The sequence below is a fragment of the Schistosoma haematobium genome, chromosome 6, assembly GCF_000699445.3.
Source record: "Schistosoma haematobium chromosome 6, whole genome shotgun sequence".
NCBI classification, from domain to species: Eukaryota; Metazoa; Platyhelminthes; class Trematoda; order Strigeidida; family Schistosomatidae; genus Schistosoma; species Schistosoma haematobium.
This window is the reverse complement of record NC_067201.1, coordinates 14846975-14869871: the sequence shown is the minus strand read 5'-3', so window position 1 is coordinate 14869871 and position 22897 is coordinate 14846975. Positions and strand designations below refer to the sequence as shown.

At 35.3% G+C, this 22897-nt stretch overlaps 1 protein-coding gene across 2 annotated transcripts; it reads left to right on the top strand.

Moving 5' to 3' along the window:
- The first annotated feature begins 847 nt into the window (after nucleotides 1-847).
- GPAA1_1 (Glycosylphosphatidylinositol anchor attachment 1 protein) lies at nucleotides 848-20997 on the top strand. 2 transcript variants are annotated; one of them, XM_051216928.1, is made up of 12 exons: nucleotides 848-3129; nucleotides 3170-3332; nucleotides 3370-3454; nucleotides 3499-3601; nucleotides 3649-3796; nucleotides 3847-5710; nucleotides 7667-7872; nucleotides 9122-9275; nucleotides 13678-13944; nucleotides 16273-16538; nucleotides 18537-18719; nucleotides 19989-20997. In XM_051216928.1, exons 6-12 carry the CDS (start codon nucleotides 5480-5482, stop codon nucleotides 20254-20256), a joined length of 1575 nt encoding a protein of 524 aa, XP_051065562.1. In that variant the 5' UTR covers nucleotides 848-3129; nucleotides 3170-3332; nucleotides 3370-3454; nucleotides 3499-3601; nucleotides 3649-3796; nucleotides 3847-5479; the 3' UTR covers nucleotides 20257-20997. The 2 variants fall into 2 exon arrangements, with proteins under 2 accessions (XP_051065562.1, XP_051065561.1); XM_051216927.1 differs by having other exon boundaries at nucleotides 848-3332; nucleotides 3649-7872.
- The last annotated feature ends 1900 nt before the right edge of the window (nucleotides 20998-22897 follow it).

Sequence of the window (22897 nt, the reverse complement as noted above, 5' to 3'; positions counted from 1 at the left end):
AAAACGTCGTCTATAAGCCTTTGGAAGATTTGTGCAGCGTTTCTTAGGCCGAAGGGCATTCGCAGAGATTTGTAAAGTTCGAAAGGAGTTATGATAGCTGTTTTCGGTATGTCGTCAGTGGCCATGGGAATTTGGTTATGCGCTTTAACCAAGTCGATTTTCAAAATGACAGTTGTGCCTTTCAAGGTAGTTGTCAAATCGTGAATGTGAGGCAACGGGTAACGATCGGGAATGGTTTTCGCATTCAATCGCCGATAGTCACCAGTTGTACGCCAATCGTTGCTATCCTTTTTAGGGATCATGCGCAAAGGAGATGCATATGGGCTATTTGACGGTCGCATGATTCCTAAGTCTATCATGTGGTCGAACTCGTTTTTCGCTAACCTTAGCTTTTTGGAGGCTAGTCGTCGTGCTTTAGAGAATACAGGTGGTCCTGTAGTCGTGATGTGATGTGTAACGTTGCTGGTTACACACGGTAGTTTCGGTTGAGTTTGTTGTATCCCAGGGTACTTATCGAGTAGTGGTTGATAGAGTGGGTCTATCATATGCCTAATTGGGACTGGGGATAATCTGCAACCAGTAAAAGAAGTTACGCAAACGGATAAATTAGTGTTTCCGTCTACTAGCCTCCGTTTGCGAGTATCGACGATTAGATTATGGTGTTGTAGAAGGTCTATACCAATGATTGGCATAGATACATCTGCAACAACGAAGACCCAGTGAATAGGTTTGTGTAAAACCACGTTAAGGTAAACGTACCTTTTGCCATACGTAGCGATAGGCTTTCCGTTTGCCGCCTCAGCACGCGGTTGAGACTCCACCCGTCGACTCTTTCAAAAGGAAGTCGGGTCATCTGAGAGACCACCATCGCCAGGACTAGCACAAGCCATCAAGCCTCCTGTCCTTTCAAAACTGAACTTGAAACTTGTGACAAAGATATTGTGTAGTGGAATCTAGACAGCCTGCGAATTTTCTTTCGTCAAGGACACTTGGTGACCTTTCGGGACTGGTGACTTGTGGTGGCTATAAAACCTCTTTTTTGCACTAAGTTTTATTCCTTTTCTAGTGATTTAACTATCGAGCTTTCTACAAAAATGTTCCGAATGTCCCTTTTAAATTTTTTTGCACTTTTTAAAAAATAAGTTTTGGAAAGATATCTTGCCATATGTAACGACATAGAACTGCACATATAACATGAAAGACGTTTTATTTAGAAATGTGGCTCTGGATGATGTTTTTGTCCTAATACCTCGTTGAAAACCTTGTTCTGCGCTTATGTTTATGTTGAGTTCATCGTTAATTCACATAAGAGTTGTGCTTTCATAAGACAACATCTACTTTTTTGTCTTAAAATAGGCTTTATGTCATCTGAAGTCTGCTAACTACACATCTGTGACCTTAACTCAATTAATTTAAGTCAATGCACATGAAAAGCCTTATCAACACAATCGAGGTCGGCAATGTATGTACCTATTTGTGTTGAGTTTTGTCTTTTTCCGCAGGTGAATTACGTTCAGTTTTATATTCTGAATTTATGTACTTTAAGCCTTATTTTTACTTTAGAGTTATTTTATTTGATCATTTTAAAGTCGGGCAATGCCAGGCTTCCCCTTTTTTCCAGAAAATAGTTCTTCACCTTTGCTTATTTCTAATCTATTCAGTCAAGCTCAAGTCCTCTTTTGTTAAAGCATAATAGCATTCAACCAATTGATTATTTCAACTCTTTATTTAAACACATCAACGTTTGCAAAAGAAGGTACTAAATATTTATTCACCAACCCCATCATCTGATTTGTGAGGGCCGGAATACTGCCTGGGAACCCAAACCAAGTTGGGTGGTAATTTTTTTGGGGTCATAACCCGAACGTTTGACCTAGTAATTTAATCCACAAGGCAGTGAGGCAACGTTAAGATATGTATTCCCATGGTAGCTTTTCATCCTCACAATCTCATAAACATCCCCGCGGCTATAAGGCAATCAGTAGGAGTTCCCTTGCAATGGTTATATTCGTGTGGCTATGTGAGAATTTTGAAAGGGAGAGCGGACTCTCCCTGCTCTCGACTATATCAAGGAATTTTCGATCCCATTGATTGGGATACAGTTATGTACAGTTTTACAGTTCATATAATACGACCATTATTATGTATCGTCATTGAGTGTCCATGTCACACACAGCCTTGTCGACTTCGTCTTTTACAGCTTATCGTTAGAACTTCAGTATTGTTGTTGTAGTATAAATTAGTTTTAAGCACTGGATTACCACTCAATGCACTGTTTATAGGATTTACTATTGTTGTAACCACATATTTTCTGTTCATGGCATTACACATGGGTTAAGTAGTTTGTCAAATAAATAGGATTATTCCTCATTATTATATCGCAATAGAGATTTCTCCAAAACAAATTTAATTCTAATTGCAGTGGTGAAACGAGAGAAATAAGACAAACTCAGAATACTGCGTTGTTCAGAAAGTGATTTTTCAATGAAATGATACATGCATCAATTCGGTATCCTTAAGTTACTTGATATTGATTCAAAACATTTCTTGAACCTACACTAGAACGTATACAATCCCGTTTCGGAGCATATATTAACGATTTATGACGTCACAAAATAATTACTTTCCTTGACTTTTAAAAGTTTTCCATCCTACCTTAACAATGATCCATTTTCACGGTGGACACTGGATGAGGTTTCAGGATGTTTCGGTTTCTTTATTCCATATTTGTTCACAACTTTATCGGTGTACTTACAATGACTTTTGCCTAATATTGGCTGTATTTAATATTTATTATCATATAAGTAGTACTTTCGTGTTATTAACCTAGTCTCTGATTTCTTATTGCAATTGATATACTATGCATTCTTATGTCATAATAATCACCCATTAATAAACATTTCAGTATTATCATATTCACCTTAATTCAAATAACATTAGTTCTGCTAATTGTGTTTTTTAGTAACCGTTTCGAGATTTAAATAACTACCAATTCACAAAAGTCTGATGCTATTTAAACAAACGTAGTGACTGGCAATATCGTATATCCAACTAAATTATGTTTAGTATTTACACCTTAGGTTCTGATAAGTTAATTTCTTTTTATTTACTTAAAATAGACAATGTAAAGTAAACTGCTTTTCATATATGACTAGTTTCATATTTTCAGATGCAAGTGTACAACAAGAAAGAAAAATATTTCAAATACATTGAAAAACATTCAACAGTTTTCGGTTTTCTTCTATATCTGATTGGACTGATATGGTTTTGTCTTTTGTCTCAAGATGAGCTGAACTATAAAACGTATATGAGTGAGAATGCCCTACTTATTGGTATGTTCATCAATCATGTAGAAAGATTTCTTCGTAGGTCAGGTGAATGAAATCTTTGGTGATGTTTCTTCCTCTGTTGAATTTTATGAAGAATCTAAGAAGGCATTTAAATCTAATGAGATGTAAGTAACAAATTAATGTATTTGTAGATAAAAAAAATTTTCAGTATTGGTTTAAAACAATGGTTATCTATACAGCTTAGCACAATCGGTCTAGAAGTTTATTCGCAAAATTTCAGTTTCTCTCATGATATACTTTCGCCTTTAAAGGTATGGCAATTTTTTCCATATAATGCTATAAAATTTTTCTAATACAGTCAATTAATGGATCGAATCTATACGGCATTATGAGGTCACCAAGTGGTGGTCGAACTGAAGCACTTGTGATTATTACGTCATTAGGTGATAATCCAACTTATTTTGGAAGTCTTGCTTATGTTTTATCCCTGAGTAAACTGTTCAGAAGTAATTAACATTTCGAAAGTATGTGGTTTAACAACTTTTCAAATTTACAGATCAAATACACTGGGCTAAAGATATAATCTTCCTGTTTCCGGAATATGAATATATTGGTTTGATGGCATGGCTTGAAGCTTACCATGGGACCATAAATTCAGACAGCAAGTTTACTTTGAAAAGTTATCCTTGCAATGTTTTATTATTAAAGCAGTTTGCATTTAAGTTTCATACCTGGGTACTTTCGCCCTGAGTTATTAGTTCACTTCGGCCAATTGTAATCACAAACTCAGTTTATTTGCTCTGCTTAAGAAAGTTCATACTAAATATTACTAAAGTGATGATATCCTTATACCTAAAGATTGCTTCAAAATAACTTAATTAAATGCTTAATGTGCTTTCATGTCACTTAGGCTAGATGATTATATCTTAACACCATAAAAAAACAAAATGTACTATTAAACAGTAAATTTAACCACTGGCGAATATTTTATCATTTCATCAACATTTGGTAAATAAATGTTGAATGAGCTTCATGCATTCGTGCTAATATTTCTGTAGTTACCTACTATTCAGATACTAGTGTAGGCAAGTGAGGTGGCCAGTCATAATCAGCATAGGTAAGTCACTTAGCCATAAGAACCTTAAAGACTGTCGGGAGCATTGATCATGGAAAGTTGCCACACCACATTAGCACAAGTAGATGAAACTTTCGAAGTGAGTACCAAAGTGTTAGTGGTGTTGTTAATAGTGAAGAAGAATAGGCTTAGATAAAATGGTTGGAGAATGAACTTACGGAATAAAATGTAAGAAATAATTTTAAAACTAGGTGTTTAGGGCCAGACAAGAAGTAAATGCATCAGTACGGGTTTTGAGCCATGTGTCTCAAACCACTGGCCAAAATAATCACACGGACCCCAACTACGTGAAACCAGTATACCCACTCATTTCTATCTTATGGAATAAATTGCACGCTTTTTTGACCCAGTTATACAACGAAGGAAGATTTTATGGGACAAGTTTTCAATTGTTAAAATGAATGCGAATACTGATCAATAGATAATAAACAACTGCACAAAGTGCAGTTTAGTGGTGGCTACTCATGAGAACTAATTGTCAATTTAAGCTCCCAAATGGTTCGAGGTTGAAAGCAAGACTACTAGCCAGGAAAACAGGGTTTTGTCCGATAAAATGATAGGTATATACATACATTTTTATGCAAAAAGTAATATAATAACTCGTCATAACCTGTTGGGTGAAGTCCGTTTGTAGGTCTCTCACTACCCAACCAATTAAGATCTAACTGTTTGGCCTAATTCTTGTCCATTGTACCAATTATCCCAAATAATACGTATAAAAGCATGTAATCGCAAGTTCTCCCATTGATCTGAGAGTGCAATTCATCAGAGTTTTGCCGAACAAGATTATGTCATTTTTTAACTAAGTCAGTTGATAGGTCTTTAGGACAAGTAACCCTCTAATAAAGACTCAAAGGTAAAATTTAATTGATGAACTGAGGAATTTTAGGGGAATCCTCAGGTAATACTGTTTGTTTACGAACCGCTAAGTGATCCAAAACTAACTTATTAAATTTATTGAAGTTACTTACTGATACTAGAAAACGGAATTTTCAACATCCTCAGAAAAACAGATTTAAGGACTTCAATTTACTACATTCTACAAAATATAACAATGACTTCAAATGTTGTTCTTCTTTTTCATACAGATCTCTTCTGGTCAGAACTTGAGGGTAGAAGTGGTAGTATTCAAGCTGGTTTAAGTTTGGAATTCCCTAATTTGTACCAGTCAGCAATTGATATATTGCCTGAAGGTCCTAATGGTTTATTAGCTAATTTGGACTTAGTAAACACTGTTGTTCGACTAGCTGAAGCCCATTCTGTGGTAACACGTGTTAATAGTCAGGTAAGACACGTTAGAAGTAGTTTTCCCATATAGTTACTCTTCGATAAGCAGTCCGTTCAATTTCAGTTTCTTGAATGTTGAGATTAGGCACAAGTACTAGGTAAAAATGGTAAATCGATAGACGATGTAGGGAATTTTCACCAACTAAGGTTTTTGGAATTTGTCCTGTGTATGCCGAACCACCTTCTACCTCGACGGGCGTTGTTGTCTGGTGTAGGAGTGGGTTGTAAGAAAGCTAGGGGCGGGAAAACCAATATGTGGCAGCAGTTCATGAAGTCAGTGACAACTAGACTGATCTATGTTATTAAGTGTAGACTAACTGGTTGGAGTCTGTGTGACCATTGTTAATTACTGACTGGATGCTTTGAGTGGCATGGCTCAGAATCGTTCGCGATTGTGCATGTGCATTCAGTCTTAGTCTCTCTTTAGAACCTAGGTCCTGAAATCTCACTATACCTCTTTTTCTTTTTCGATATCTAATCGTTTCTAATACTATTAATACCGTTATTTCTTCTACTACTCTGGTATTTGTCTTAAAATAATTTCACCTCGTTGTGCTATGGTGGCGTAATATAGCGACTTAAACCGATGAAATATATATCAGGTTCTACGTTGTGTATGTCTGAGTGACTGAAACAGTATGAATAATCGAATTGCACTATATAAACTGAACAACTTTGGGTTTCTGTGACCTTCATTTTCATTTGTTTTCTTCGTTTGGGAATTATTATTCATCCATCTCTAAGTGTGAAATTCATTTTCAACTTTCACCTCTGATGGGTAACTTAGATACTGTGCTATACTACTAATAAGGCTGGGAATCAATTTTCAACATTCTAACCATACCCGTCGCTCAGGTTCGTGATTGCGCATGAATCTGAAATCGGCTATTTTAAGGCAAAATAACTACACAAGTAACTCTGACGTATAGCGAATTTCACTAACAAAGATTTCTTATCGTTATTCACTAGTCATCTGTCGGTACTAAATTATCTGATGCAAAATGATATTCTCTACAGTAATTGTACAGAATGTAGCAAATGATATCATTTATTCATCGTTATTGTTAACGCAGTTCTGTTTATCATGGTAAATAATTGATAAACACAGCACATATGGGATGGAAACTATGGTGCTGAGAATGGTTGGAAAGGACTAAAAACGGTACTAAACACAGCAAGAACAATTATCCTCGGGATAATTGATTAAAGGCAGGTTGCGATAGAGGAATTACGGGAGAAAAAATGATTACGAAACCTAGTAATCAAAATGAGGCAAATTAGAATATTCGTGTAGTAAGTTGTAGGCTGAAGATTCAACAATAAGAAGAATTATTCAGTGCAAAATAGACAACGAAAACGATACAAAAGAAGTACGTACAAAAAAGTTGAATAAGGTTATTACAACAGGACATCAAGTCGCTCAAATAGCATCTTCCTCGTAACTGGTTAGAACACCCATCCAAAACAAAATTCAATAGATATGCTTGGTGTGAACCCAAATCAATTGAAAACAGAGGCCAAATATGCAAATGTATGAAGGGAAGCTTTAAAAAAGTGTTTGGAGTTACAAACGAAATGAACAGATATTACAGAAAAAGTGCAAGGATGATTGTGAATTACGGGATAAGAAAGCGCACGATAGAAACAACTATTGTACCCCGTTAGTTGTTCTGTATCATTAATGAATGTCTCTAGAAAAGCTATTGGGGTTTACTAACACCAAGAGGGATGGAAAGAGCATATAATAATAAACTTTAAAATAATAAATATAAGCGCCCACCTGTAACTAATTGACTAAAATCTTTTTTCTATATTATTTTTTTTAGTGTTTTTCCGTTCTATTTTAATAAGTAATCTCTGTTCTAAATTAAACGGGTATATTTTGATGATCAACCCCATCTATACAATATTTTCGTGTCTTTGATTTCCTCATTTTTTGTACTCGCTTTTTTAGCCTTATGATTATAGACGGGTTACACTTGGAACTAGATTAAATGATATGATGGGGCTAATGAAGGCAGTTTGGAATCAAGGATCAAATTCTCCAACTGGTTTACATGGTCCTCTAATTAATTATCAAATTCCTGCTATTACATTACGGGCAGAACAGAAACACCGATCCACAGTTCCACGTAGTTCAGAAGTTCTTTCAGTTACAAGGTAATAATATATGTTTCATACTGTTGGTTTCGTTTATAAAGTAAACAATAACAATATTTCCAGGATATAATAAGTTCATGTTATAGTTCGTTACTTTCAATCTCTAACTACATACAAGCTGATAAGTTTGTTTATTGCTAAATATTAATATCATGTTGATGTTAAAGATTTCAATTGTCCATTCATAAGGAACAAATTGTTTGGAATGTAAACAATATTAATAAGATTTTCCACAATAATTGTTTAGAATAAATAATATATTTGTAATATCCCAATGAGTAGAAAAATTAGATTTTCTGACGTTTCGTGACTCAATGTAAACCACTTCTTCAGAGAATAAATAATCAAATAAAAAAAGCTGATTTGGTTATCTATTCTCTGAAGAAGTGGCGTACAATAAGTCACGAAACATCAGAAAATCTCATTTTTTTACTCATTGGGATATTACAAATATGTTATTTATTTATACCAATTTATTCAATGCTCAGTTTATTCGAAATTATCAAGTCAAACCTTGATAACGATACCTACAATAATTGTTTAGGTTGATATTTGTAAAATAGATAAGATTATTAATATTTTTTTAGTATAATATATAACAAAAAGAAAATCTAGGAGGTTTATAAATATAAATAAGAACGTGTCAATTTAACTTGCTCGATTATAATTGTAATTCATTGAACTGTTGATCACTTTAAATGAATACATAACATTCATATTGTATTCTGTGTCTATCGGATGAGATTTACTTTTAAAGACCATAGTTTCCTCGAAGGTGTAGGTTTTATTTTTAGGGATATGTCTTTTAGAAAAAGTAAGTGATCATCTATCTGTCCTTCTAGTTTACATACTTTTAAATGTACATGTAAATAATATGTAATCTGTATTTTTGTTGTTGTATTTATATGTCAGTCAGTCAGTCAGCTACAACGTAGGACCAGGCACATATATGCATCGTTCCAAGTTGCCATACCTCATTAACACAACAACATGAACACTGGATTCATAAAAGTAGTTAATTCAGAGGTGGTAATATATAAAAGAAAGATTGCATATAAGGATGTAGTACAGGAAGAAAGAATTAGTTCGTAGAAAGAAAGATACCACTGTAAATGTTTATTATAGTCGCTTCATATTCTTTTTTTTGGATAAAATCATGTTTATCTATTAAATGGTGTTTTATAAACGAATATTATGTCATTATAATTACTTCTTTTTATATTGGTAATAATTATTTGTATAATTTCAGATTACTTGAAGGTATTCTTCGTTCGATAAATAATTTACAAGAAAGATTTCATCAATCATTTTGGTATTATTTTCTCCCTAATCCATATCGATATATTTCAATTGGTGTTTATATGCCACCAGTTTTGATCATGATTTTAAGCCTTTTATTAAAGGTTAGTTCTTTAAATGTTTTGATTTTACTTAATCATACTACTTATGAGTAGTTAGTAAGTTGTTATAATTAATTAACGGTGATTTACTTATTTAGGCCTGTTACTCCTCGTGAAGAAGCATAGGCCGCTCAACAGCATTCTCCATCCAACACTGTCCAGGGCAATCCTTTCCAGCTCTTTCCAGTTGTTACTCATCCTTTTCATATCTGCTTCTATTTACCAACGTAATGTCTTCTTGTGCCTTCCACTTTTCCGCTTCCCTTCAGGATTCTAAGTTAGGGCTTGCCTCGTGATGTAGTTTGATGATTTGCGTAATTTATGTCCTATCCATTTCCATCGTCTTTTCCTAGTTTCCTCTTCATCTGGAAGCTGGTTTGTTCTCTCCCACAGAAGGCTGTTGCTGATGGTATCCGGCCAATGGATGTTGAGTGTCTTGCATAGACAGCTATTTATAAATACTTGTACCTTGTTGATGATGGTTGTAGTAGTTCTCCAAGTTTCAGCTCCGTACAGTAGAACTGCCTTGACATTCGTATTGAAGATTTTGACTTTGATATTGGTTGAAAGTTGTTTTGAGTTCCACATGTTCTTCAACTGTAGGAATTTCGTCCTTGCTTTGCTAATCCTTGCCTTTACGTCTGCATCTGATCCTCCTTGTTCATCGATGATGCTTCCCAGGTATGTAAAGGATTCTATATCTCCCAGACTTTCTCCATCAAGAGTGATTGAATTGCTGTTCTCCGCTCTGAATTTGAGGACCTTGGTTTTTCCCTTGTGTATGCTGAGGCCTACTGATGCAGAGATTGCTGCTACACTGGCTGTCTTGATCTGCATTTGTTCGTGTGTATGCGATAGGAGGGCCAGGTCATCTGCGAAGTCCAAATAGTCTAATTGATACTGAGCTGTCCATTGTATTCCGTGTTTTCCTTCAGATGTCGAGGTCTTCATAATCCAGTCGAAAGAGGAAGGGAGAGAGTAGACAGTCTTGTTTTGCTCCGGTCCTTACTTGGAATGCATCGGTCAGCTGTCCTCTGTGCACGACCTTGCACTGTAGTCCGTCGTATGAGTTCCGGATAATATTGACAGTCGTCTCAGGGACTCCGTAGTGTCGAAGAAGTTTCCATAACGTCCTCCTGTCTACACTGTCAAATGCCTTTTCATAATCAATGAAGTTGATGAACAGTGTTGAGTTCCACTCAACTGATTGTTCGACGATGATCCGTAGTGTCGCAATTTGGTCTGTACACGACCGATCCTTACGGAATCCAGCTTGTTGATCATGAAGTTGGGCGTCTACTGCGTCTTTCATCCGGTTCAGCAACACTCTGTTAAACTTTCCCTGGTACTGACAGTAGTGTAATGCCTCTGCAGTATTCACATTTGCTCAGATCTCCTTTCTTTGGAATTTTGATGAGGTATACTTCTTTCCAGTCCATCGGCACTTGTTCCTCCTCCCAAATCTTTTTGAATAGAAGGTGAAGCATATTTGTAGTTACTTCGATGTCTGACTTCAGTGCTTCAGCTGGTATATTGTCTGGTCCTGCTGCTTTCCCACTCTTGGTTTGTCTGATGGCCATTCTGATTTCTTCCGTCGTTGGTGGATTGACATCTATAGGAAGATCTGTGTGTGCTGCTTCGATGTCCGGTGGATTCATTGGAGCCGGCCTATTCAGGAGTTCCTCGAAGTATTCTACCCATCTGTTCCGCTGTTCTTGAATTTCAGTGATTGGCTTGCCTTCTTTGTCCTTGACCGGTCTCTCTGGTTTACTGTATTTCCCTGCTAGTTTCTTCGTTGTATCGTAAAGTCGTTTCGTATTTCCTTCCCTTGCAGCTTTTCCCGCCGTCGTTGCTAGTTCTTCCACGTATTTCTTCTTGTCGGCTCTAATGCTTTTCTTCACTTGCTTGTTTGCTTCTATGTATTCGGCTTGTGCTTGGACTTTCTCTGCTCGTGTTCGGCTGTTGTTTATTGCTGTCTTCTTGTTCTTCCTTTCTTTGATCCTGTCCGGTGTTTCTATAGAGATCCATTCCTTATGATGGTGCTTCTTTAGACCCAGAACCTCTTGACACGTTGAAGTCAATGCTTCTTTGATACTTTTCCAGTTGTCCTCCATACTAGTTTCTTCTTCGTTCAGTAGATCCTGTAAGGCTTGGAACCTGTTGTTGAGAGCTATCTTGAATTCGTTGAATTTGTTAGTATCTCGAAGGAAGTCTGTATTGAACCTTTGTAGTGCTGTTTGTCCAGTTGTCCAGTTATTCTATAGCTTCAGTTTTAAATTGGCCACAACTAGGTGGTGATCTGAAGTTATATCAGCTCCTCTCCTGGTTCTCACATCTTCCATTGTCCTTCGGAATTTTTTTTTGATGCAAATATGATCTATCTGGTTCTCTGTAGTGTGGTCCGGTGAGATCCATGTAGCCTTGTGTATACGCTTGTGTGGAAATATTGTGCCTCCTATGATCAATTTGTTGAATGCACACTGATTTGCAAATCTTTCCCTATTCTCGTTTCTCTCTCCCATTCCATGTCGTCCTATGATATCTTCATATCCGATGTTGTCTATTCCGACTTTGGCATTTAGATCTCCCGTCAGAATGGTGAGGTCGTTTCTTGGGCACTTCTCTATGATTGCCTGTAGCTGCTCGTAGAATTAATCTTTGATGTCGTCGTTGCTATCATTGGTGAATGCATAACATTGGATAATATTCATTGTGATCCCCTCCTTATTTGTTTTGAATGATGCTTTGATGATTCTGGATCCGTGAGATTCATATCCCACAAGTGCATTTCATGCTACTTTGGACAGCATTAGAGCAACTCACTGAGTGTGTGGAGCATTTCCCTCTTCGTGACCGGAGTACAGCAGCATCTCTCCCGTATTTAGCCTTTGTTGTCCAGCTTGAGTCCAATGGGTTTCGCTGATTCCCAGTACTGCCAAGTTGTATCTCCTCATTTCCGTTGCTATTTGACTGGTCTTCCCGGTCTCCCACATTGTTCGGACGTTCCATGTACCTATAAAAATGTTTGCGCTGGTTGTTAGAAGGGGCATCGGCCTCGTGGCTTCCGAAGGAACTCGGCTTTCACCATGAAGCGTCATAATTCTTCTAAATGAAGACCTTCTAACTTTCAGGGTAGAGTTTAAATGGTTTGAATAATTTTTTCTGGTAAGCGTTTTTTTAGCGAGTTAGTTTTCTACGGGATGGGGACGCTAACCCCATGCCCAACCCTCCTCCTTTAACCGGGCTTGGGACCGGTAATAGCTCTGGAAGAGCTACAGGCGGAGTTTAACGGTGATTAGTTATGATTTTATAGTATATTGAACTGTTGTTAACTTTTTTCTCGATACTAGTTCCCAACAATAAGAAATAAGATATAGATTTATTAAATTAGCAATTAATTTTAGTCGTCAGAGTCTAATATTCTTATGACGAGAGGTGTGTTGATGTCACTTTTTACGTATGTGGGGCACATGGCTCTGATGTCGAGAGAAGACTTCCATGTTGAATAAAGTATCATGTTTTGAACTGATAGCAATCAAGTTGGAGTTTACTTTTAATATGTATAACTTCAATATTTGGTTTATTCCTGACTGTCTTTCAGAGTTAAGACGATATCTTCCATATTCCAACAAATAATGGACACCATTTTACAGGATATCCGAGGTAATCCAGGTTATTCGGATGATATAATCATAAGAGTTGATAAAATGCATTACTGAAGCAACTTGATCTTGTGCTATCATATATAGTTGAATATGGCCAACGTCTCCTTACAGAAAAGTGTGAATTTTGTACACATCAGGTACAGCATATTGGGTTCAGAATAGATAAAGACGGAAGATAGCAAAACCCAGAGAATATTAAAACAGTATAAACTACGCTGAACTAACGCCAAATTATTAATCGATTGTCATTTAAAAACTAGGTGTTAACGTTGCTCATAGAAAAATAATTTTGTTGACATTATTTGAAACTTACCCTTTCATGCCATAAGATCATACTGAAAACATCGTCGTTGATCTTTCTATTCTCTGTTCGTAATAATTTCTGTTCTTTAATGAAGTATTTTGATGTAACTTACCAAGGGTTATGTGGATATAAATTATTCACTGTAGTTTTTGTCTGTTAACTTGTCTTTCCTTAAAACATAAACTCTCTCTCTCTTCTTATTATATAGTTTTTACCACCATTGTGTCATCGCTGTGTTTATTAGTCACTCAGTCTACCTAGGTATGTTAGATTCACTCTCGTGTCTGCCTAATATATGCACCATCAGCTGTATTAGCCTAAACAAAAATCTTTGGTACAAATTTTATATTAGCGTATCATTCATTTACTCTATACATCTGTTAATACATCATTTCCTTTTATTTACCGTATTTCTCAAAAACTTATAATTTTTTAGCCAGTTCTCTTTTGGATATTATTAAATCAGTCCGATTCGGATAATAATAATGATGATGATCAAATGATGATGAATAAAAAAATAGACTCATCTAAATTAACCAATTCCAATTCATCTCAATTAGATAATCATCATATTGAGAAATTAGTCGATGATAATACTCAATTAATTAATAATAACCAAACAATTCGTCAGCGTAATCAAAAAAAGTCAATCATTGAAAAAAAATCGATTGTGAATGAAAGAAAAAATGATCAAAATGAAAAGGTAACTTTTGATTTTAATCACATTTATAAGGTTTTATATTTTCCTGTTGTGTAATATGGAGGACTGTAGTTATTCAGTCTCTGTTGGGAAGTGTGAATGATTGGCGAATTGTGTCGTCTTTACTATTTAGCCACAGATTTTTATCAAAGCTATGTAGTGGTCATAAGTAGGATTAACAACACGTGTTTTGTTCTATATGGGACTTATCAACTAGATGTATCTTCATCTCAGTATTGGTGTTCTGAACATCAACAACAGAAAAACACAAGCTCTTACAACTAAAATCCACAAGCTAGTGGCTACTTGGACTCTGCACCTCAGTGAATAGTACTTTGGTTTTAGAATTGAAGGGTACTGGGTTCGCGGCGCACTGTGAACATCAACACTAGGATGCCGGTGATTTCAAGTGACGAGTCCCGGGTAAGACAAATTTCGCATCCTAAATTTGGTGCCAATCATCATACAACTTTAATATAAATTTGTGACTAAATAGCATTGTCGAAGCAATCTACTCAGGCTTTACATATACCAATAGAGACTGACCGAAAACAGTCTTTTTAATTCTCGTGTTTGTGTATTTTTACAATTTTTACAACTTAGCTATACCATCGTTGAAAACTAAGAATTATTAGACGGCGTATTTGACCTAGTATTGAGACTCAGCAGTACATATTCACGACTGAGACACTGGAGATTGAACCCAGGACCTTTGATCTCATACGCAAATGGTTGATCTTTTGACCACTGAGCAGCCATTTAACGGTGTTAATATCTAGCTTCAATTAAGTAACAATATTTTACAACTCATCCATTGGCAGCGATGACTAGCTGTCATACCTATTTGTCAATAAAAGTTGTTATTATCTCAACCACAACTACTCATGACGGTTTTTACTATCCATTTCCAATTATATTCAGCTTACAGTACTTACTTACTTACTTACTTACCTACGCCTGTTACTCCTCGTGAAGAAGCATAGGCCGCTCAACAGCATTCTCCATCCAACACTGTCCAGGGCAATCCTTTCCAGCTCTTTCCAGTTGTTACTCATCCTTTTCATATCTGCTTCTATTTACCAACGTAATGTCTTCTTGTGCCTTCCACTTTTCCGCTTCCCTTCAGGATTCTAAGTTAGGGCTTGCCTCGTGATGTAGTTTGATGATTTGCGTAATTTATGTCCTATCCATTTCCATCGTCTTTTCCTAGTTTCCTCTTCATCTGGAAGCTGGTTTGTTCTCTCCCACAGAAGGCTGTTGCTGATGGTATCCGGCCAATGGATGTTGAGTGTCTTGCATAGACAGCTATTTATAAATACTTGTACCTTGTTGATGATGGTTGTAGTAGTTCTCCAAGTTTCAGCTCCGTACAGTAGAACTGCCTTGACATTCGTATTGAAGATTTTGACTTTGATATTGGTTGAAAGTTGTTTTGAGTTCCATATGTTCTTCAATTGTAGGAATTTCGTCCTTGCTTTGCCAATCCTCGCCTTTCAGCTTACAGCGGATTAGTTGAATTATCATTGTCCATTAAATAATGTAGAAGAAAACTGTTAGATCTACCCATCGTCTGTGAAGGAGTTCATTACTATATATATATATATATATATATATATATATATATATATGACGGTTCATTCGGTGGACTTATAGGGTTATACTTGCTATGTTAACATTGTGTAGTACTTATACATCTGACTAACTGGTTCAAATTCTAATTAGTAATAATGGTCAAATTTGTGCTATTCATTGTCAACTAAAAATTAATTAATTCAATCGATTAGATTTGACTCTTATAATACAAGAATTTCATCTAGTCATACTGAGTTTGTATATGAATTATGCTGAAGTTGTATTTAGAAATACAAAATGGATCGATTTTTGGTTTGGCTACTGAAACTTTTCTAACTTCTTTTCTTGTAAATGATTCTCCACGTTCTAATTTCTAAATTATACTAACTAGCATCATGAAATTTGGTGTAATAAGTACTTATACTATTAGTTATCATGTTACTTGTCTATTCCCTGCAGATTTGTATACTCGATGTTGAGCCATAGTCAGTCATAATCAGTGTAGAATCTGGGACTCATGTGCATTGGTTAAAGTTGCCACATTATATCAGCGCAACGAGATGAGGTTATCGAGACAAATTGAGAAATGGAAGTAGTGACAATATCAGTTGTATTAGGAAATATTCAGCATAGACACTATGATTCGATGAGAAAAAGTGAATTCATGGATTGAGAGGAGTATAGGAGTTTTAGAACTCAAAGTATATATATATAGCTATTTTACTAAGAGACTTCTCTTTTTTTGCATTTTCTTTACAGCAACTTGAATCTAATTCACCGTTATACTCTAGCGCTACTCCTCCATATATACTATGCTTAATTCTGCGTCTTACTTTATGCTTTTCTACGGGATTTTTACTGCATTCTTCACCTAAGTATTTATTTAAGTTATCCAACTTATTATTAATTGGCAGCCAATCAATCAATTCCACTTTTAAGTTGGTTGATATATTTCTAATCGGTATTACTAGTTTGATAATTGCCGTCATGATTGTTTTACCAATCCTTATGCTTATCATAAAAAAGTAAGTTCTGTTTTTATTTATTGTTTTTCTTTCAAAGAAAGTATGTAACTAATATCTGTTTTATATGAAATTGTCAATCAGTCGTAATTACTTTGGAGCCTGGTGCATATATGCGTTTGTCTGATTGTAGCCGCTATCCTGACTCGATTGTGAGACTTCAATATAGTAATCATCCAGTCAAGCTATTTTGTTTGAGAAATTCGTTTCCCTAGGTCCAACCATCCCATACAGTTTGGTTAAAACGCAGTAAGATCGGGTACAGAAAATTAAGTTCTGAGGGCGACGTTGTATTACTGGTTGTACAGATATATAACCTCAGTAAGACATTGGTCTCAAGTAGCGTCTGCACTGATGTTAACTTCTCGCAACGAAATAGTGGTTTATAAAATGTTGGGCCTGGAAACGGCACAACTCATCTTACTCGAGGGATTTCCATTATCGGCGTTAAAGCTTTCGGAGTATGGAACTAGTATGTTTGAAAATACTCACAAGAAGCCCACGTGTCACGAACCCCAAGCAGTTCTTCCTTGGGCTCTGAGGTCACGCCAATAGATCATAAAGATCACCCTTAACCCACTTTCCATTTTAGGCGCCTTAAGAACTAGTATCCTACTACGGTGTTGACAACCAAGAAGTGACAACTGCCATCATACCTCTAAAAACACTTGGTATGGAATTGTATGCTAACTATAAAATTTAGATGAGAAGTCAACTTCTGTAGTCCCCATTTTCTGATACTTCACATTGAGATGTCTGTAAATTTCAACTGTCAGTATTCGATCTGTAACTAACCAACAGCTGAAAATTATATGACACTAACATAATCAACCAGTACTAATACATGTTCTTCAAGATATCAAGTTCCATATTTATTAGATTCAATCATTCATACTTTTTGTATCTGTAGTTCATGTGAACATTCATATATGTATAATCAGCTACCTCAGATGAGTGTTGAGCAACCAATGCAGGTTTTTAATTACTAAGTTTGTCATATGAGTATTTTTTTTAGGTCGAATACCTTCTAAGCATTTGCTACATTAGTTGTAAGGTAATGTTTGAAGATCAAGGATTTTGATTGGGTTTTTCATTCCAGTTTGGAACTCATCAGTGTTGACCTGTATCATAAAACACTCTCGAAAAAACCATCAAATTACATTTAACTAATATCAAACAGCTTTCACTAACTGGGGAGCTCAAATAATTCCAGTTAGCCTTTTGAAAGCATTGAGTAATAAAATCGTGATATTTAAGCCAGTCAGTTAATCATAATGTTGGAACTACTGCAAATATGGATTAATCAAGATTGTTATTTGATAGCACGATCCAGTCCAGTGACTATGGAATGATGCTAAGCTTTTGTTTACAAACCAATAGCCTTTGTTCAACTCACTTTTATTCTGGCCAGTGTGACACGTTGAAGTAGGTAGCTGTTGAGCCTTACAACGAGCCTTTAACCCTTAGACCGCTGAGTTAGTATCTAACGGTCTACATTTCTAACTTTTGTTGATTCGCAATATATCACAATGATCATCTAATTCCATCGGTGATGAGTGCCTTACTCCTGACATGGTTTAACTTCACCAGTTACAGCTTCTCACTAAAAATTCAGGAACTCATTTCGAAACAAATCAATAGTAAGCACATTATTGTATCTTTGCTGGAAGGTTTTGTAAGGATTAGTTATTTGAATTTTGAAGTGTGAAGCATTAAATTCAAACTAAGCGTTTTAAATGCCAAATATCTATCACAATAGGTTATATTTCCTAGATTTTGATATTTGACAAGTTCGTGAGTGTACGTTTCTGAGAAGTCCCATACTATGATGAAACATTTATTCAATGTTTTCTAACTTTTAGTAATATCCGAAGCTGGTGTCATTGATCCCTTGTGAACAATCGTCCATAAAAAATTTTTTTCATTAAAAAATTATCCTCTCCTGTCATCATGGTTTTCCACTGTCTAATTTTTTCCTATTGATTTTCTCATATTTCATAGACTTTTGAATTTATATGAAGCAGATAAACAAGATCTTACCGGCCAGTTATGTCTTTTTAGTTGGGCATTATTTTTAAGTTGTTTGACATGCTTAAATATATCATCAGCTGTTGTTCTCGGTATTCCAATTGTTCCTCTGTTAAGCTTATTTGTACAGAGAAAGGATAATATCGAAACTAAAAAGTGAGTGTTTTTTTTCTTTGCAGTTTTTAATAAGAGCAATTTTGTAAAGTACGGATTATTTGTTGTTAACCTAATGTAAGCATCATTGAACTATATATTCATAGTCAGCATGGGGTTATGAATTTCATTGAATGTCTGTAGAATCACGCACCAATCTAAGTTAGACAACCATCGAAAACCTGGGAGCACTGGATGACCGTTTTGTTCTAGCATGGGACTCCTTAGCAGTGCACATCCACGACTCCGCAACCGGAATTCGGACTTAGGACATTCAGGCTTGCGCACACAAGACCGAAGGTTCCGGGATCTGTTTCCAGTTGCAGAGTCGTGTATGAGTCATATTCGAAGACGAACCAGTTTCCCATTGCTTTCAGGTTTCCAATGGTTGTCTAAATTAGATCGGCTCGTTATCTCAATATGTACTCATAATTATCACCGTATCATACATAAGCTAAAATAACTTTGTGGATCAGTACTTAAACCACAATTTTTGTGTGATCAACAGGATATCATTGTCAGAAAAATCTATTACAAAATCTATATTAGTATTTGCTCTGTCGTCTCACGTCCACTTTATACCTTTGTATTCCTTAGAATTCCTTATAATGTCTGTCTATAGCTGTTAATGAAGATGATATATGTTAAGTCTCTAATAAACCTATATATATATATATATATATATATATATATATATATATATATATACGTGCGCCTCAATATTCTGTGGATTATTCCATGCTTCGTAAAATTGATTTGCACTATTCATGTCAGACTGCAGCTCCAAAATGGATTGAGTTCTTAAAGTAACAAAAATCAGGTAAATACAGACATTAGTTATTGTAACTGTTGATATCAATTTGAATGTTACTCTTTAGAAAAAAGCATTTGGAAATCAGTCACCGGTTGATAATAATTCCCGTTTGATGTCAATAAAGTGATTGCCAAATCTAACTATTTAAAGATCTTTTTATAATAATAATAATAGTAATGAATTAATTAAAATTGAACACGTACACCATTGAATGCCGGCTCTATGGTCTAAGGGTTAACTGTTCATGCACAAGACCAAATGTGCTGCAGTCGATTCTCAGTTGCGAAGTCGTGGACGCACTTTGCCGATGAGTTCCATACTAAATCAAAATGGTTGTTTAGTGCTTCCACGCTTTAAGCGGTGACCTAACTAGTATAAATGCTTGATATAAAATCTATGAAAATACTACTACTAATAGTAATAATAATAATATTTCTGTTCACAATCCTTTATTCCAGATCATTTACAATGAAACTGGTAAAATGTTTCACTATCATTGGCTGGTTAATTACATTTACACCGATATTAATTATTGTAATATGTATCATCAATTCTAGAATTCAACAACAACATTATCCAATAAGTGTAAATGCTGTTCGAAATTGTTATGAAAAATGCATTTTACAAAGTTTGATTGAAGCAGATTTATTTGGTTGTTGGACATGGCCAGTTATTACATGTGGATATACATCATTATGGTTATTAACATGGTTAGCTATTTTCTGAATAATAATCATAATGTTAAAGGAATAGAACATGGAAACATGCATGAATTGTTATTGTGCAAAAATATATCACATAATTCTGATAGAAACTTCGTCTTCTCATTGCATTATGGAAAATTAATTGTTATTGTTGTTTCATTTTTCTTATGTATATTTTTCAATTATCCATTTATCAGTTCATTTTTGTATCTAATATATATGTATTTGTAATAAAGTGTATTCAGTTGATGTGTTTTCTTTTGTTTCTGACGTTCTGTCTTAGATTTTATAAATCTCATCTAAAGATAAAACTTTTGCGGGTACATACTCTACAACACCTTTGTTTTCATCAACAATTAGTTCAGCTCAAAATTTGGTGAAAATGCATTTTGTTTAAATACAGAAATATTCTGTATTGTATTTAGTCGGAATTTGTTATAACTTGTGACCTGTGTGCCCTGCTAATGTATAACGTAACGATACCGCTAATTAGTGAGCAGTGACTTATCGATCGGACCAATGACGCGTAAACTCGTATGAGCGGTCTAGAGTCCTTATTGGTCCCACTTCCTGTCTAGCCCAGCCAGTTAAGTCCAGAACACCAATCCGGGCCTCTGCGATATGAATCGTGTATTTCAAACACATTCGGTTTATATACCAATCAGACAGACCACATCGTACCAATAAAATACGAAACAACATTTGTACAAGAATTAGCCAAGTGTGGCTGTGAATAAGGGAGGTAGTAATTAATAGAAAGGGCATAATTCAATAATAGTAGATCGTATAATAATAGTTCATAGGTCAAAATAAAGCTCATAATAAGAAGGACATGAATATGAATAGGTTAGTTATTTAACAATTATATGATGGGGCATAACAGAATTACTTAGCAAATAAAACTTATTATGTAGATTTGATATTCATTGGCTATGTTGATCTATTACAACTTTCAAAGATGATTCCTTAAAAGTGTAAACCACTGGTGTTAATGATGACTACTATTTCGTAAGATTAGGTCAGTAGTCGCTTAATGTACTGGTTTACTGTTATTGAGTTTCAAATAGAATGAAACGCTCGTCTTAGATCCTACTATTCGTCTCGTTTCATATGTAATCGATAACATTTAGTCAGCATTAAATAATTAGTAGTTCGACAATGATTATCTTTAAACAATTATTAATAATGAGGATTGATCATTAAATGTTAATCATCTGCTTGAAAATCTTTCCTTTTCCGCACGCAATAGACCATTTTGGTGAAAATGAAACTTCTTATTGATTATAATAGGAGTATTAGTAGTAGAGTTATTAATTGTTCCTGAATAAATATAATTCTTTATTGAGTGTTAGTACAGATTTAGGCTCAAATACTCATTTAGGCTATCATTGTATTTGCATAAACAAGGTTATAATTGGCCTAGTTTTTTCAACTATTTAGTCTGAGATATGGTCATCTCCCAGATGAACGGAAACCAACTGTTTGTAGGACAAATGAAAACGAGATTAATGGTTAGTTTTTCTTGTCTAAACCGCCTTAGTGATACGTTTTATCTTCGTAACCAACGGTTAGAGACTTTGTAATGTGGGTCAGAATCATCCAATATGGCACAAATGCACTCACTCTTCACCCTCTATTAGAACCTAGGTTTCCTAATTGTCTTAGTTTTTTACAACTTATGAACCCATATTTTCGCCTACAATCATGTTTCCTATGTTTAGTCTTTTTTACTACTTTGGGATTTAGCTTGATGACTTCATCTCGCTATGTTAATGCTGTGCGGCCACTTGAACGGAATCACATATGTACAGGGTTAAATGTTCATATGGCTGACTGATTGCACACCGAATTGTTTTATCAGTGAAAATCTAAGCGCGATGTATTAATTTTATGCCTTAACAATTCGTTAATTACTTAAGCAAATTACAGTTTTAATCAAAATGAATATAATGTTAACGCTGTATTACATATAGTGAGGTTCAACCAGTTGCTGCTACTAGTTAGTTGTCACTTTGATTACAGTAACGGAAATCCAGTAGTTTGATTAATCACAACATATTGAGTTGTTTATTTCAATTACGTCAGGTTAACTGCAGACAGAGATTATTCATGCAGAAAAGTGGAAAACATGGTATATTCAGAGATTCTTAATGGTAACATGAAAAATGTCATACTGGTAATTTAATTTGTCTAGAATATAATGTCGATCGGATTGGTAACTGAGTTGACTACAAATCAAGATGACTCACTAGAATTCCATAAAATCCATTTTGATTTTAGTCACTAGTAAGCACATAATTATTGTTAAGTGATTTTTAGAAGTTTCTTATTTTTCAATTTCAATCATATGACTCGGTGAGTCATTATCAGTTGTTACTATTATAATTGACAATTTATTATTTATTTAGTTAAACAAACATTAGTACAAGGAGGCACCAAATACATATGGGCCACATAAATCATTCGATTTGTGTGAGGGCTGCGGTACTGCCCGGGTGCCCAGACTGAAGCAGGTGGTTTCTTAGGGGACCACACCCCGAGCCTTTGACCTAAAGGTCTGACCCATAAGGCAGTGGAGCATCGTGAGGAGATGTAGTCCCATGGTAGTCGATGACCAACCATTGGTTCATACGCCATTTGTTCCCGCAGGATACTGGAGCCCA

Excerpts from the sequence above, each read along its gene's own strand:
- GPAA1_1 (XM_051216928.1), top strand. The coding sequence starts at position 5,480 with ATGACTTCAAATGTTGTTCTTCTTTTTCATACAGATCTCTTCTGGTCA. Across the intron at positions 16,539-18,536 it reads CTTATGCTTATCATAAAAAA|ACTTTTGAATTTATATGAAG; the intron begins GTAAGTTCTGTT and ends CATATTTCATAG. Across the intron at positions 18,720-19,988 it reads GATAATATCGAAACTAAAAA|ATCATTTACAATGAAACTGG; the intron begins GTGAGTGTTTTT and ends CCTTTATTCCAG.